Below are 15,478 nucleotides of genomic sequence, written 5' to 3'. Positions count from 1 at the left end.
CTGCCCCACGCGCTCGGCCCCATCAAGGGACCCTCTGTTGCCCTCGGGGGATGGCAGGGGGGGACACGGTCACCGGGGGCACCCCGGGGTGTGCGGTGACAGGTCGGGGGGTGCCACCGGTGGTGGGTGACCAGAGGGGCGATGGGGACCTGGCTGGTCACTGAAGGGGACACGAGCCTGGGGCTCGGGGCTATGGCAGGAACCTGTTCCCTACCCTGGGATGGCTCTTGGGATCCCAAATCCTTCCTGCTGCCTTTGGAAAAGGGATTCCACCGGGTCCCATCCCGGGGTGAGAGCAGGGTCTGTCCCCACTGTCACCAGGGCTGTCCCCACTGTCACCAGGCTCCATCCCCATGGCCACCAGGGCCATCCGTGTGGCCACCAGAGCCACCCCACAGACACCAGGGCCATCCCTGTTGTCACCAGGTCCCATCCCCATGGCCACCATGGCCACCCCCACAGTCACCAGGCTCCATCCTCACTATCACCAAGTCCCATCTCCACGGTCACCAGGTCCCATCCCCATGGTCACCATGTCCCATCCCCATGACCACCACGTCCCATCCCCATGGCCACCAAGGCTCATCCCCATGATGACCAGAGCCATCCCATGGTCACCAGGTCCCATCCCCACGGTCACCAGGTCCCATCCCCATGGCCACCAGGGCCACCCCCATGGCCACCAGGGCCATCCCCACGGTCACCGCTGCCTCATTTTGGTCACTTTGGGACCCCCTCTTCCCCAAGGCCAGCCCAGCTCCAGCTTCACCCCCCAAAGACCGGGACCGACCCCACACCCCAACACCCTCCATCCCTAAAACCACCCCTAAAACCATCCCAAAAACCTCTCCCCAAACCCTGGCGACACCGAACCCATCGGGAATGTGACCGATCCCCGGTGTGGCCGCAGTGGCACCGAGCTGCCGGCCCGCGCCACCGCGGCTCTTGCGCCACGCCAAGGTGTGCCCGGGCTGGCAATTAGCAAGGACTTAATGAACTTCTGGGGAGAAGTCGCCGCGGAGAAAGGAGGCGACCGCTCCAGGAGCTCCGGGCAGGAGGTCGGCGGCGCCTTTGAAGGAGCCACCTGGGGCATCCTGAGCCAGGCAGGTTTTGGGGGAGCCGGGCAGGTTTTGGGAGAGCCAGGAGAGTTTTGGGATAACCAGGAGGGTTTTGGGATAACTGGCTGGGTTTTGGGATAAGCAGGCAGGTTTTGGGATTTCCAGGTGGGTTTTGGGATATCTGGGAGGGTTTTGGGATATCCAGGAGGGTTTTGGGATAACCGGGTGGGTTTTGGGATATCCAGGTGGGTTTTGGGATAAGCAGGCAGGTTTTGGGATATCCAGGAGGGTTTTGGGATATCTGGGAGGGTTTTGGGAGCGTGCTGTGGCCCAGCTGGCACAGCCAGCCCTGCCGCTGGCAGGCTGGAGGCAGCCAGGTCGATATTTTCCAACTTGAGAGCTTAAAATAGGTCATCTATCTCCATTCCTTTTTAAATCAGGTCTTGCTGCCTTGCTGAAGACAAACTTGGTTTATTAATGGGACAGCACCGACTTGAAACCTAATCCTGTTTTTTTCCCTTTTAATGAGAATAAAAGGCCATCCCGGGGCTCGGCAGCTTCCCAGGACAACCCCCCCTCATCCCTGTGTGTTTTCTCCCAGTGAGTGGCTCCTCGTGAACTGGGGAGAGGATCCAAATTCCAGTTTGGAGCCTGTCCCACACTCAGCATCCCCCACAACCCGAGCTGCTCCCCATGCCAAAGTCCCCAAACCCAAAGTCCCCAAACCCAAAGTCCCCAAACCCAAAGTCCCCATGCCAAAGTCCCCAAACCTAAAATCCCCAAACCCAAAGTCCCCAAGCCCACAGCCCCCAAGCCCCAAATAACGCCTGGCCTGGCAGCCCACCCTGGACGATGCCGCCGGGCAGCGCTGCCAGCCCGGGGCGGGTTTGGGATCACACATCACCCCCCTGTCCCCCCGCGGGGCCTGGAGCCAGAGGCGACACGGGACACGCCAAGGTTAAACCACAGAGGTCAGAGCCCTCACAGCCAGGACTGCCACAAGCCCGGGGTGACCAGCGGGACCCCGGGGCGACCAGCGGGACCCCGGGGTGGCACCACGTGGCCCAGCCCGGTGCCCGTGCCAGGTTTCGCGCTGGCGAGGCGGGATTGCGGCAGCAGCCCCGAGCACAGGCTTTTCCTGTCTTTCAAGTTCAGGGTTCAGAGAGAAAGGAGGGGGGGGGAAAAAATAAAAAGGCGTTAAGAAATTCAATTTGTAAAGCAGAGACAGCAAAAAGGGGTTCGGGGCAGGAGCCATAAAGGGGTGAGGGCTTTGGGGACAGTGGGACACCGTCCCTGCCACACAGCCCTGGGGGTGGCCGCCAGGCAGGATTTCTGCTGGCACAGCACTAAATCCTCACAGGAGGATGGCAAAGAGCCTTCGTCCCCACACGTGGTGGGTAATGAACCCCTCCAAAGTCACTCCAAATCCCCCAGCGCCCCAAATCCCCCAGCATCCCAAATCCCCCAGCACCCCAAATCACCCCAAATCAGCGACCCGAGCCTTGCCCCAGGTGCTGCCCCCCAGGAGGGCACATTTCACCCCAAAACGCAGCAGAAAAGCCGATTTCAAGATTGAGACAAACACACACCCACCCCCATCCCAAAATTCCGAGCGGGTAAGCAGGGACGGGTCCGAGGAGGAACCATGATTAATGCTCAGCAGCTCCTCATCCCCGAGCCACTCCGCACACCCCAATTAATCCTTTCAGGCCGGTTATTACCCCCATGGCCGCGGCCGAGGAAGCCGAGTTCAAAAAACCAGGAACTGAGGGACAGCTCTGGGGCCAGGACGTGCCAGTCCCACACCGCGGGGTCCCCACGGCCACCAGACCCCCGCCCCATGTCCCCCAGCGCTGTCCTCATCCCCACGCCAAGGTTTCGCCGGGATTTGGCATCAAACGGGCAGGAAATGGGGATTTAGCCAGGGCTGGGCTGGCCTTCCTCGGCACCTCCGGGAGACGGGAATCGCCCTCCGGGGCAGCGGCGCCGGGCGATGCCGATGCCCACCCGCGGGTCAGCAAATCCTGGGGGGCTGCTCGGGGCTGGGGGGGATGGATTTGACCTCCAGGGGCTCCTGGGCACGCTGGGGGGTTGCTGCCTGCCTTAGAGGCGAGCGCTGGCGGGGATGGATCCGCCCGGAGCCACACGGAGCCAGCCCGGCCGGGAGTTTTGGAGGAAGTGCGTGGGTGTCCGTGGGTCTCGGACCGGGAAGGGGCAGCTCCTTCCCGGGGTCTCCCCCTCGGCTCCGGGGCCGGATCCAGGCGCCGCAGCCCCTCCACCCTGCCACGACGCCGCTGTGGCTGGGGACAGGCCACCGCGGCCACCAACGCCTGTGGCATGGCGTGGGTGGCTGGACACCCTCCGGTCCCGCTGGCCCTGACCCACAGTCCAGCCCCGGGGACCGGCTCGGCCCCGCTCCTGTCCCCGAGGGGCATCACCCAACACCCGGCCCCACTGCCAGACCTCGGCGCCATCCCAGCACTCCCAGTCCCGGCCCCACACTCTCCCAGTAGCTCCCAGTTCCCCCAGTCCCTATTCCCCCAAACCTACAGCTCACCCAGCATCTCCATTTCCTCCCAGACCCTATTTCCCCGAGCCAACACCCTCCCCAGTCCACCCAGTATCCCCCAGTTCCTCCCAGACCCCGCTTTGCCGAGCCAACACCCTCCCCAGTCCGCCCAGTATCCCCCAGCGCCGCTCCCAGTCCCTGCTCCCGCGTCCCCGGTGTCCCCGGTGTCCCCGGTGTCGCTCACCGCGGGGGCGGACGGCGGGATCCCGACCAGGCAGAAGGCGATCCCATTCATCGGGGCGCGGCGGGCGGGCTCGGCTCGGCCCGGCCCGGCTCCGCACGGCTCGGCTCGGCACAGCCCCGCACGGCGCTGCCCGGTGCGGCCCCGCACGGCGCGCTCCCGCTGGGTTCGGCCCGGCCCGGCCCCGCACGGCGCGGTCCGGCTCGGCTCGGCTGGGCTCGGCTCGGGCTGGGCCGGCGGCGGCCCCGGCCCCGGTCGCGGCTCCGCCTCCTCCGGGCGCCCGCGGCGGCGGGCGGGGCGCGGGGCGGCTCGGTACGGCCCGCCCGGCGGGAGGGACCGGCACGGCACCGGCACCGGCACCGGGATGGCGGGGTGGGAACGGGATCCGGCACCGGGACAGCAGAACCGGCACCAGGGTGGGAACGGGAACTGGCACCGGGACAGCAGAACCGGCACCGGGGTGGGAACGGGAACCGGCACCGGGACAGTGGAACCAGCACTGGGAGAGCTGGAACTGGCACCGGCACCGGGATGGCGGGGTGGGAACGGGAACCGGCACCGGGACAGCAGAACCGGCACTGGGAGAGCTGGAACTGGCACCGGCACCGGGGTGGGAACGGGAACTGGCACCGGGACAGCAGAACCAGCACTGGCACCAGGATGGCAGAACGGGAATGGGACCGGCACCGGGACAGCAGGAGCCGCCCGGGTGGGAATCAAGACCAGCACCGGGGTGGTGGGGGGGGAACGGGGACCGGCACTGGCACCAGGACAGCAGGAACCGGCACCAGGACAGAGGAGTGGGACGGGAACCAGCACCGGGACAGTGGGGACAAGGACAGTGGGGTGGGAATGGGCACCGACACCGGGACAGCAGGAACCGGTACCGAGCTGGCACTGGGATGGGCGAGGGACTCCCAGGAACACAGGCAAGGGACATCCAGGGACCAGGACAGGGCACACAGGGACCCGGACAGGAGTGGGACACCCGGGGATGGGCAGGGGACACCCAGGAACAGGAACCTGGCTAGGGACATCCAGGGACTGGGACAAGGATAGGACACACTGGGACAGGGGTGGGGATACCCAGGGATGGGCAGGGGACATTCCCAGGGACCAGGACCAGGCAAGGGACATCCAGGAACCAGGCCAGGCAGGGTCTTGGGACAGCCAGGGATGAGAATGGGGACAGGCATGGAGATGTGTCACCCAGTGATGGGCAGGGGACACCAAGGCCAGGAGCGGCCAGGACAGAGGCACAGGGCAGGGCAGGCACAGGGCACCTGGCACAGGGACACCAGGAGAAGCAGGACAGGGAAAGCCGGACAAGCAGCAGCAGGGCGAGGCCATGGCCGGGCACTGCCGGAGGCCAGGCACGGAAGGACACACGGACAGGAAACGCCAGGACAGAGGGACAGAAGGGACGGAGACTGGCACAGGCAGACGTGGGGACGGAAACAGCCGGGTTGGGGCCGACAGATGGACAAAGGCTGACACAGAGCCGCGGGGAAAGGAAACAGCGAGGACGGGAAACAGCTGGACAGACGGACAGACAGAGCCTGGCCTGGCAGACAGAGGGATGGGGACAGCCAGCATGGGGACAGCTGGGATGGGGACAGCCAGCACAACCTGGCCTGGCTCAGGCTGCCTGGGCACAGCAGAATATCCCAAAACCAGCAGGGAGAAACTGCTGAGGAAACGAGTCCCACAGCCAAATTTCAGGGTGCAAACGGCACCTCAAAGGCTCTGCGGTGGCAGGAGGTGACATCAATGCCGTGACAGGAGCCCTGAGTCACCTGTGGCACCAGCTGGCACAGCCAGGACCCAGCACTGGACCTGGGGTGGCATGGGGGGGTGATTTTGGGAGGGAAACTGAGCCACTTGTGACAGGAAAGCGGGAGGAGGTGAAGAAAACCAGGAGGAATGACGGCCACAACCCCTGGGGACACAGGGACACGGCAGGGAGGGGACAGAGCCACCTCAGTGACAGGGCTGGAGCCAGCAGGGCCCAGGCCGGGGGCAGGCGAGCCCAGGGAGGGGCTCAGGGCAGGGCACAGCGGGACCATCTCCCGTTGTGCCCCCACAGCACCCCGAGATGGCTCCCCCACTGGTGGGTGTCATTGTCCCCTCTCTGTCCCCAAAAGGGTCAGAGCTGCATGTGTGGGACAGAGGTGGGGGTTGGAATAAACCCACAGAGCACCCCAGAATTCCAGGGGGACGCAGCATCCCAATCCTGCAGCTGGCACGGTGCCAAGGGCTCGGGCACCTCCACGCGATGTCCCCGTGTCACTGCCAGCCCCAAGCCACTCCCCGAGTCCCTCCCGAGCGGGCGTTTCCCTGCCTGCATCCCAGGTTTGCCCTCAGGGATGCCAGCCCATGCCACGCAGCATTCCCGGGAATGCCAGCCCGTGTCACCCCACATTCCCGGGAATGCCAGCCCGCGACACCGCGGCTGCCAAGCACGAGTTTTCCGTGACACCATTAAGAAAATCCTGTGTCAACAACAACTTCCTCCGGGCTCTGGAGCAGGCGCGGCGCCCCCAGAACAAATAAACGCCCGAGCCGCCGCGGGAGCGCCGGAATTCGGGGCTGGACCGAGGCCACGGGGGCCGGAGCCGCTCATGGGGTGGCAGCTCCCACATCTGTCACTCCAGGATGGGCAGGGGACAGCCAGGAACGGGAGCAGAGAAGGGACATCCAGGGGAACGCAGGGATGGGACCACAAAGGACATCCAGAAAACAAGGATGGACAGCGGTCACCCAGGGATGGTGCCACCCTGGTGCCACCCACAGCGTGCAGGGGTGGGATGGAGGGTGTTTTTCCTCTGGAAATGTGGGTGCCAGCACTGAGGGGACCCAGGGGGTCACTGCCACCACTGCTGTCCCCTGCCCGGCCCCGGGAACCAGGAGGGGACAAACAGTGGGATGGGAGTGACGGGAGTTTGCTCCCCACAGGGCACGGCCGGACACCCCCACCCCCAACTGCGGCACCCCCAGGACCCACAGGGGGTCCCGGTGTCACCAGACATAGGGACACCTCCCTGTCTGCTGTCCCATCCATGGGACACCTCCCTGGGATGTGCCAACGGCTGCCCTCTGCCTGCCCGGCCACGCAGCACGGGCCATCCCGGCTGGCTCCCGCTGGCCACTCTCCAGAGGGACTTTCCAGGAAATGTCCCCTCCGGCTGGCTTTGGCACCGAGGGCCAACCTGACCGACGCCCGGCCCTGCCCCGAGGACAGGCCATGGGAGGGGCAGAGCCCTCCTCCGGCTGTGCCACCCGCTCCCGTCCCCTCGTGGCACTGCCGCTCCCGGGGGTCCCTCTTGCTGCGTCCCCCACCAGGGGACACACGGCCACGTCCGGCCTGTGACGCCCCCGGCAGGACGCTGCTGTGGATCCCGGCACTCTGAGTCCCCTCTTGGTGTCCCCAGTGCCACCCAGGAGGTGACACAACCTGAGCTGGCCCCGTGGCCACTCACCCTGCAGAGACAGGGACTGACCCTGGCACGAGGTCGGGGACAAGGACACGGCGAGGGCTGAGCCCCATCCTGGGGTGCACAGCCCCCAGGAGAGCCCCCAGTCCCGTCCCCACCCCTGGGCACTGTCCCCACAGGTGTCCCCCAGGCTCAGGTGCCACCGTGCCCCGGACGCTCCCTCCCCACTCCAAAGAATTCCCATTCTTTGTCTTCTGAGCCCCACCCCGCAGCCCCCCCCGGGGACACCCCGCCCCTGTGTCCCCACGCGCGGGGTGGGACAGCGGCACACACCTGCCAGGGCTCCCCCACGCCCCATTCCGTGACCATCCACCCCAAAATCACCGCCCTGCCTCCCTGCCGCTGCCCGGACAGCCGCCCCCGCCCGCTGCCCGCCCCGCCGCCCTTGGCGGGGCAGATCCATCGCTCCTGGACCCCCCCCCCACCCCAAATCCCGGCGGCCGCCGGAGCGGATCCGGGGGAGCAGGAGCCCCCCGCCCGCCGCTCCCCGCGGAGCCGCTTCCGCGCCGCAGACAAAGGCAGCGAGAGGGGAAGCCAGCCTGGATGGAAGATGGGTTTTAACCTAATCCCGGGAATTAAAATGAAGAAAAGCAAAAGCGGGGCGCGGGGAGGAGGACGGGGGGGGGGGGGCAGCGGAATCGGGGCGGGGCACGGAGAGTGACCCGGGGGTGGCGTGGGTGCCCCGCTGGGGTGGGGTCTCGCCGGGTGCCCCCCCCCCAGCGCCCTCCCGGCTCCAGGCAGGCGCTTCCAGCTGGCAGCTCCCGTTCCCTGGCGGCAGCAGCAGCACGAAGCCATTTTGAGCGGGCGGCGAGACGAAAGGGTGACGGCCCCAACCCCTCCTTCCCTGCCCGCCAGCGGGGCCGTCGGGATAAACAACAGCGAGGCCAGGGGGGCTCGGGGCCGGGAGCGGCCGGGAATCCCGGCAGCGAGGCAGCGCAAAGCCGGGCAGGGCGGCGGGGGGGCCGCCGAGGACTTACGTGCTCATCCCACATCAGGGAGGGGCCGCGATGCTGCCGGGATTTGGGGTGCCCCGGGCGCTGCGCAGCATCCCCGGCTGCCGTGGGCTGTGGGTGCCGCTCCCGGGAGGAGGGAGGGCGGCCGGGCAGCGCTGCCAGATCCTCCCGGCCGTGCCGGGTGCCGGCGGGCACATGCCAACCTGCTGCCGCTCACGGCCTAAAATTACCACGGCCCCTTCCAGAGGCGTCGCCGCCAATCAGGGCGGCAGGGAAGGCGTGCGGGCGGCTCGGGAGCTCCTCTGCATTGCAGCTGGATGTGGGAAGAGAGGGATTTTTCCAGCGGGGGAAACGCAGCCGGCAGCGGGGGGCCGGGCGCTGGCAGCCCCCGGGGGGATGCTGCACCCCGCCATGTCCCCGCGGGCCACGCGCGGTGGCTCTGCCGGTGGGGCGGGGGACATCCCGGGGGTCCGGGCTGTGGGGTGTGCGGTTGGTGATGGCGGGTGGTCACCCAGCTGGGTGACATGGCCACGCTGTGACACCCCCGGTGCTCCCCCCCCCGCCCCCGCCGCGGCTCGGGGGAGGGGGGGGTGGATTTTGCAGCACGCGGCCCCCAACGTGCGGCCGGGGCTCGCTGCGTGCTGGGGACGTGCCGTGCCCGCAGCGGTGGCTCCGCGCGGGTCCCCAGCGCTGCCCCAGCCCCTCAGGCCCTTCGGAGGGTCGGGCGGTGCGGGGCACCCACGAGGCATCAAATCCTGCGCTGGGATCTGGGCTGAGCCCGAGCGACGGGGGAGGCGGGGGAAACACGAGGCAGAGCCCCGGGGGCTGCGGAGAGGGAGCTGGACCCCACAATTGAGGGGGGGGGGGTGGTCGGGAGGGGTTGACCCCCACCCTAGGGACCCTCCTGTCCACGCAGAGCCACGGCATGGGGGGTCCGAGAGACCCCCAGCCCCGGGTGGGCGGCGAGGAGGGGCAGCACAGCCCGGCGGGAGCGGGACAGGGCTGGAGGCGTTGGCCGGTGAATAACGGGATTGGGAGACAGAGCAAAAGACCCCCCGAGGTTTTTCCACACCCCACGGCGGCTCTAGCCCGTTCCCCGAGCAGAAACCCCGTCCCCAAATGGCGGGCGGGACCCACCCCGGGCTGTGGCAGGAGGCGGTGGCAGAGCAGGGACAGGGACAGGGACGGGGTCCCGCCGCACACCTGGGCTGGGTGAGGCACACGGGTGGCGCTGGGGGCCTCAGGGGGTGCTGCCGAGGGTCCCCGGTGGGCGATGCTGTGGAGGGGCTCAGGCGGTGCCGGGGCAGCTGGTGGGTGGCGGGGAGAGGGCGGGGGGTGACGCCGAGGGCCGGGGGAAGGTGAGAGGGGCAGAAAGCAGCAGGTGGGAAGCACAGCGGTGGCAGGTGGGGTCCCTCCGGCGGCAGGTGGGGTCCCCGGGGATGTCGGACCCCCGGAACGGCGCCGCGCCCGTGGGTGCTGGACCCGTCCGGTCCCCGCCACGGCGGCTCCGGCCCCGGTCCCGCTCCCTGTCCTGGTCCCGTTCCTTATCCCGGTCCCGATCCTACCTGCTCCATGGGGCCGCTCAGGGGGCGGGCGCGGCGGTCCGGCCGCGGGCCATGGGCCGGTCCCGCCGCCGGTGCTGGTGTCGGTGCCGGTGTCGGTCCCGGTGCCGGTGGCGGAGCCGGCGCGCCCCGGTGCGGCCCCGCTGCCGCCGCCTCTCGCCGCCGCCGCCGCCCACGCCCGGCGCCTCCCGGCGCATCCCGGGAGCGGCGTCATGTGAGCGGCGACGGGAGGGGGCCCCCCCGGCCCCACCCGGACCCCGCCGCCGCCCTCCCCTCCCTCCCCTCCGCCCGGCCCCCCCGGGACCCCGCCAGTCTCATCCCGCTGCTTCCCTCCTCCTCCTCCTCCTCCACCCCTCCATCCATCCATCCATCCATCCATCCATCCATCCATCCATCCATCCATCCATCCATCCATCCATCCCTCCATCCATCCCTCCATCCATCCCTCCATCCATCCATCCATCCATCCATCCATCCATCCATCCATCCATCCATCCCTCCACCCCTCCATCCATCCATCCATCCATCCATCCATCCATCCATCCATCCATCCATCCATCCATCATCCATCCATCCATCCATCATCCATCCATCCATCCATCCATCCATCCATCCATCATCCATCCATCCCTCCATCCATGGATTCCATCCCTCCATCGCCCATCCATCATCCATCCCTCCCTCCCTCCCTCCCTCCATCCATCCGTCCGTCTGTCCATCCATCCACCCATCCATGGATTCCGTGGATTCCATCCCTCCCTCCCTCCCTCTCCCATCTCCCTCTCCCACATTTCCCGGGGCTGTGGCGCTCCCGGGGGTGCCCCTGGCAGTGCCCGGCGCGGGGGTGGCCCGGTGGCAGGGGTGGCTGGCACTGTGTGTCCCCCCCGCGGGCTGGGTTGGTGGCCCCTGGCCGGGGCTTGGCCTGTCCCGGGGGCCGTGCCAAGCCCTCGGGGCTGGGTAAATGTTAGCTCGGAGCGGCGCCGGTGCCAGCCCAGCGCGGCCCGCTGACCCCTGGGGCACTGCCAGCGCCCGGCGCGGATCGGCCGGGGACGGCGGGCGCTGTCATCCCATCCCTGGGCACGGCCCCCGCTGCACTGGCGTGGGCCTGGGCCGTGCCTCAGTTTACCTTGGATTGATCCCATGCTGTGCCTCAGTTTCCCTTGGACTGATCTTGTGCTGTGCCTCAGTTTCCCGTGGATTGATCCCGTGCCGTGCCTCAGTTTCCCTTGGATTGATCCCATGCTGTGCCTCAGTTTCCCTTGGACTGATCCCGTGCCGTGCCTCAGTTTCCCTTGGATTGATCCCAGGCGGTGCCTCAGTTTCCCTCGGATGTCCCCACCCCGTGACTCAGTTTCCCTCATTCCCACACTCCCCCAGCACATCGGGCCAAGCAAGGCCGAGGAGGGGTAGCGCCCCCCCACATACACCCCCCACAGGACCCAGCCCCAAACTGGGGGTTCGGGCACCCCAAACCCACCCCTGGGCCAGTCCCGGGCCCGTGGCTGGGGCAGAGCTGGCCAAGGGTGGGGTCTGGGGATGGGACTGAGGGGGGGGATTTTGGGGTGGGATTTAGGGATGGGATTTAGGGACGGGATCTGGGGATGGGATTTAAGGACGGAATTTTGGAATGGGATTAGGGACCCGATTCAAGGACGGGGAGCAACACCCTGCCACCCAACGGGATATTTTTCCACAGGGTGGGCATCACCCCCCTCTCCCTGACCCCGCCGAGGCCGGGGCTGCATTCGGGGGTCCCGGGAGGGCCCGAGGGCGCAGCAGCACCCGCGGGATTGGGATTGGGGTCGGGGGGAGGCGGAGCGGGAAGAAAGCGCCCTTTGTCCGGGGGCCGCGGGGGCCGCGCCGCTTTCTGATGCTAATGAGGCGGTAAAAATAAAGCTCCAGCCCTGCTGGGCCTCGGCCAGCCCCGCTCGGGGGCGGCCGGACAAAAGCGGCTTTTTTGGGGGGGCCTGGGGGCAGCGAGGGGGTGCCCCGGGTCCCCACGGGCTCCTCCGTGCCGTGGGCGCATCCCGGGGTCCCGAATTCCCGGAGCATTCCCGGGGTCACGCATTCAGCACCACCCCAAAGCTTCCCCGGGCTGTGGGGAACCCAAATTGGCCTCGCTTCCCCATCCTTGAGACCCCAAATCCGCCTTTTTCCCCATCCTGGGGATCCCAAATTTGCCCTGCTCCCCACCCCAGGGACCCCAGATCTGCCCCATCCTGGGGACCCCAAATCCACCTCATTCCCCACCCAGGGGACTCCAAATTGGCCTCACTCCCCTCCCTGAGACCCCAGATCTGCCCTATTGCCGGTCCCGGGGTCCCCAAATCTGCCACATCCCTGAGACCCCAAATCCGCCTCATTCCCCATCTCGGGGACCCCAAATCTGCCCAATTCTCCATCCTAGGGACCCCAAATTTGCCCAATTCTCCATCCCAGGGACCCCAAATTTGCCCAATTCTCCATCTCGGGGACCCTAAATCTGCCCAATTCTCCATCTCAGGGACCCCAAATCTGCCCAATTCTCCATCCCAGGGATCCCAAATCTGCCCAATTCTCCATCCCAGGGACCCCAAATCTGCCCAATTCTCCATCTCGGGGACCCCAAATCTGCCCAATTATCCATCCTAGGGACCCCAAATTTGCCCAATTCTCCATCCCAGGGACCCCAAATCTGCCCAATCCCCCATCTCGGGGACCCCAAATCTGCCCAATTCTCCATCCCAGGGACCCCAAATCTGCCCAATTCTCCATCTCGGGGACCCCAAATCTGCCCAATTCTCCATCCAGGGGACCCTAAATCTGCCTAATTCTCCATCCCAGGGACCCTAAACCTCCCCATCTCAGGGACCCCAAATCTGCCCATCTCGGGGACCCCAAATCTGCCCAATTCTCTATCTCGGGGACCCCAAATCTGCCCAATTCCCCATCTCAGGGACCCCAAATCTGCCCAATTCTCCACCCGGGGGACCCCAAATCTGCCCAATCCCCCATCTCAGGGACCCCAAATCTGCCCAATTCTCCATCTCAGGGACCCCAAATCTGCCCAATTCTCCATCCCAGGGACCCCAAACCTCCCCATGCCGGGGACCCCAGACCCGCCCCACTCCCCACCGTGGGGTGCGGTGGGGAAGGGTCCTCGGGCGTTCCGGCAGCCGAAGTTAAAACCCCAAATCGAGCCCCGCCCGCCCGGCCCTGTCAGAGGCGTTGTCCCCGCGCCCACCGCGACACGGCCGCTGTCCCCAGGGGCAGGGGACCCCGGCCCCGCCGGGTTTGGGGTGCAGGAGGAGGAGGAGGGGGAGATGAAGCTCCCCGGGGCTCCGAGCCCCCACAAACCCCCCCAACCCCAATTGTGTCGCTGCGCGGCCGGGGGCGATCAAAGCGGCCCGAGGGGGATTTGGGGGGAGGGAAATGGGGGAAGGGGCTGGGGAGGGGATTTGGGGGGAGGGAAATTGGGGAAGGGGTTGGGCAGGGGATTTGGGGGGTGGGAAATGGGGGGGAAGGGGCTGGGGAGGGGATTTGGGGGGAGGGAAATTGGGGAAGGAGCTGGGGAGGGGATTTGGGGGGTGGGAAATGGGGGGGAAGGGGTTGGGGAGGGAATTTGGGGGGAGGGAAATGGGGGGGAAGGGGCTGGGGAGGGGATTTGGGGGACAGGAAGGAGATTTGGGGTGCCAGGAGGGGGTTTTGAGGGGACAGGAGGATGATTTGGGGGGGCAGAGGGGGATTTGGGGGGAGGGAAACTGGGGAAGGGGCCGGGGAGGGGATTTGGGGGGGACAAGAGAGGGATTTGAGCTTCTCCAGCCCTTTGGGGTCTCAGCCACCCCACGGGGATGGGGGAACCGGGGGCACCCCGAAATCCGTGGGGGTACCGGGGGCAGCCGGGGGGGCTCTGGGAGCACCCCCCGAATGGGTTTTGGGGTGCCAGGACCACCCTGGCAGCACCCAGAAATCCCCCAAATGTATTTTTGGGAATTGGGAGCACCCCAGGAGGGCACCCCGAGATCCCTGATGGGTTTTGGGGTGCCAGGACCACCCCAGGGGGGCACCCAGAGCTCCTCCCCAAACAAAATTTTGGGGCACTTGGAGCTCCCTGATGGATTTTTGGGGCACCCAGAGCTGCACCCCAAATATTTTTGGGCACTGGCAGATCCCTGATGGATTTTGGGGCTTCCTGAGGGGGCACCCAGGTCTCTCCCTGAATTTTTGGGGGGCACTGAGAACTTCCCGATGGATTTTTGGGTTTTCTCCCAATTTTGGGGGGGGGGGGCACTGAGAACTTCCCGATGGATTTTTGGGTTTTCTCCCAATTTTGGGGGGGGGGGGGCACTGAGAACTTCCCGATGGATTTTTGGGTTTTCTCCCAATTTTGGGGGGGGGGGGGGGGCACTGAGAACTTCCCGATGGATTTTTGGGTTTTCTCCCAATTTTGGGGGGGGCACTGAGAACTTCCTGATGGATTTTTGGGGTACCAGGATGCCCCAAAAAAAGGGACAAAAAAAGGACCTGGAGGGGTTGGGAGGGGGTCAAGGACTCGGAATCCACCACAAAAAACATCCAACAGTTTCCAAGATTTTTATTTCAAACCCTTTCTCTCTTCCCTTCCCACCCCCGCGACAGCAAAAAAAAAAAAAAAAAAATAAGAAAAAATCCCAAACAACCCAAAAAAAACCCCCCAAAAAAACACCCAAAAATCGACGCTAAAAATGAGTTTTACAAACACCAAGTCAGCTCTTCCTGGCTGACCCCGTAGGGAAAAAAACACCCCCCAAAAAAACCCCAAAACCCCCAAAATCCAGGAATTCCACGCCAGCAGTTCCTAAAATCCCCCACAAGAGGCCAAACATGCCTATAAATACAATATTTACACACAAACCCCAGAGCTCCCCACCCCAAAAAATAACCAAACACACCCAAAAGTGCATTTGTGGTTCATATCAAAACCCATTATTATTAATATTCTTATTATTAATTATTTTTTTCATTAAATCTGAAAGATTGGCCTGCAAAGTCCGTTTGGTTTTTTTTATTATTATTTTTTTTTAACCATTTAGTAACTTTTCTCATATATTTATGAAAATAAATTATACAGCCACTATTTGAATAAATTAAGCACACACCAAAAAAAAAAAATTAAAATTAAAAATTAGAAAAAGGGGGGATAAAAATAAAAATAAAATGAAGCAAAAGCTGCTTTTTTTTTTTTTTTTTTTTTAAATTCCAAAGGGTGATTCCCAAAATCCTGGGAATCTCCTGCCCTGGGAGTTGCTGGAATCTGCTCATTCCTCCTCCAAAGGTGAGGCTGGATCCTGTGAAATTCCTGGGGTTTGGGGTGAAGCCCTGGACTGGGAGTACTGGGAGCACCCCAGGGTGGCACTGGGAGCACCCCAGCGTGGATTTTTAGGGACTGGGAGAACCCCAGGGTGGGATTTTGAGGAGCTGGGAGCGCTGGGAACACCCCAGGGTGGTACTGGGAGCACTGGGAATGGCCCAAGATGGATTTTGGGGCACTGGGAGCTCTCCAGGGTGGGATTTTGGGGCACTGGGAGCACTGGGAATGGCCCAAGATGGATTTTGGGGCACTGAGAGCTCCCCAGGGTGGGATTTTGGGGCACTGAGAGCTCCCCAGGGTGGGATTTTGGGGCACTGGGAGCACTGGGAGCT

General features: G+C 65.0%; 1 protein-coding gene across 3 annotated transcripts in view; it reads right to left on the bottom strand.

The window, feature by feature from the left end:
• Positions 1-9,890, bottom strand: part of ARHGAP23 (Rho GTPase activating protein 23) — a 35,489-nt gene extending 25,599 nt beyond the window's left edge. For 2 of the 3 annotated variants that reach the window (XM_053999967.1, XM_053999968.1), the window contains exon 1: positions 3,812-3,886. In XM_053999967.1, the coding sequence (XP_053855942.1) occupies positions 3,812-3,862 (51 nt within the window). In that variant the 5' untranslated portion in view covers positions 3,863-3,886. Of the gene's footprint in view, positions 1-3,811; positions 3,887-9,820 lie in introns of those variants that run through there. The other variant, XM_053999969.1, reaches the window with a different exon arrangement.
• Positions 9,891-15,478: the final 5,588 nt, after the last annotated feature.

Source organism: Vidua macroura, chromosome 27 (genome assembly GCF_024509145.1).
Source record: "Vidua macroura isolate BioBank_ID:100142 chromosome 27, ASM2450914v1, whole genome shotgun sequence".
NCBI classification, from domain to species: Eukaryota; Metazoa; Chordata; class Aves; order Passeriformes; family Viduidae; genus Vidua; species Vidua macroura.
The sequence above is the reverse complement of the archived record's forward strand: the minus strand, read 5'-3'. Positions and strand labels throughout refer to the sequence as shown.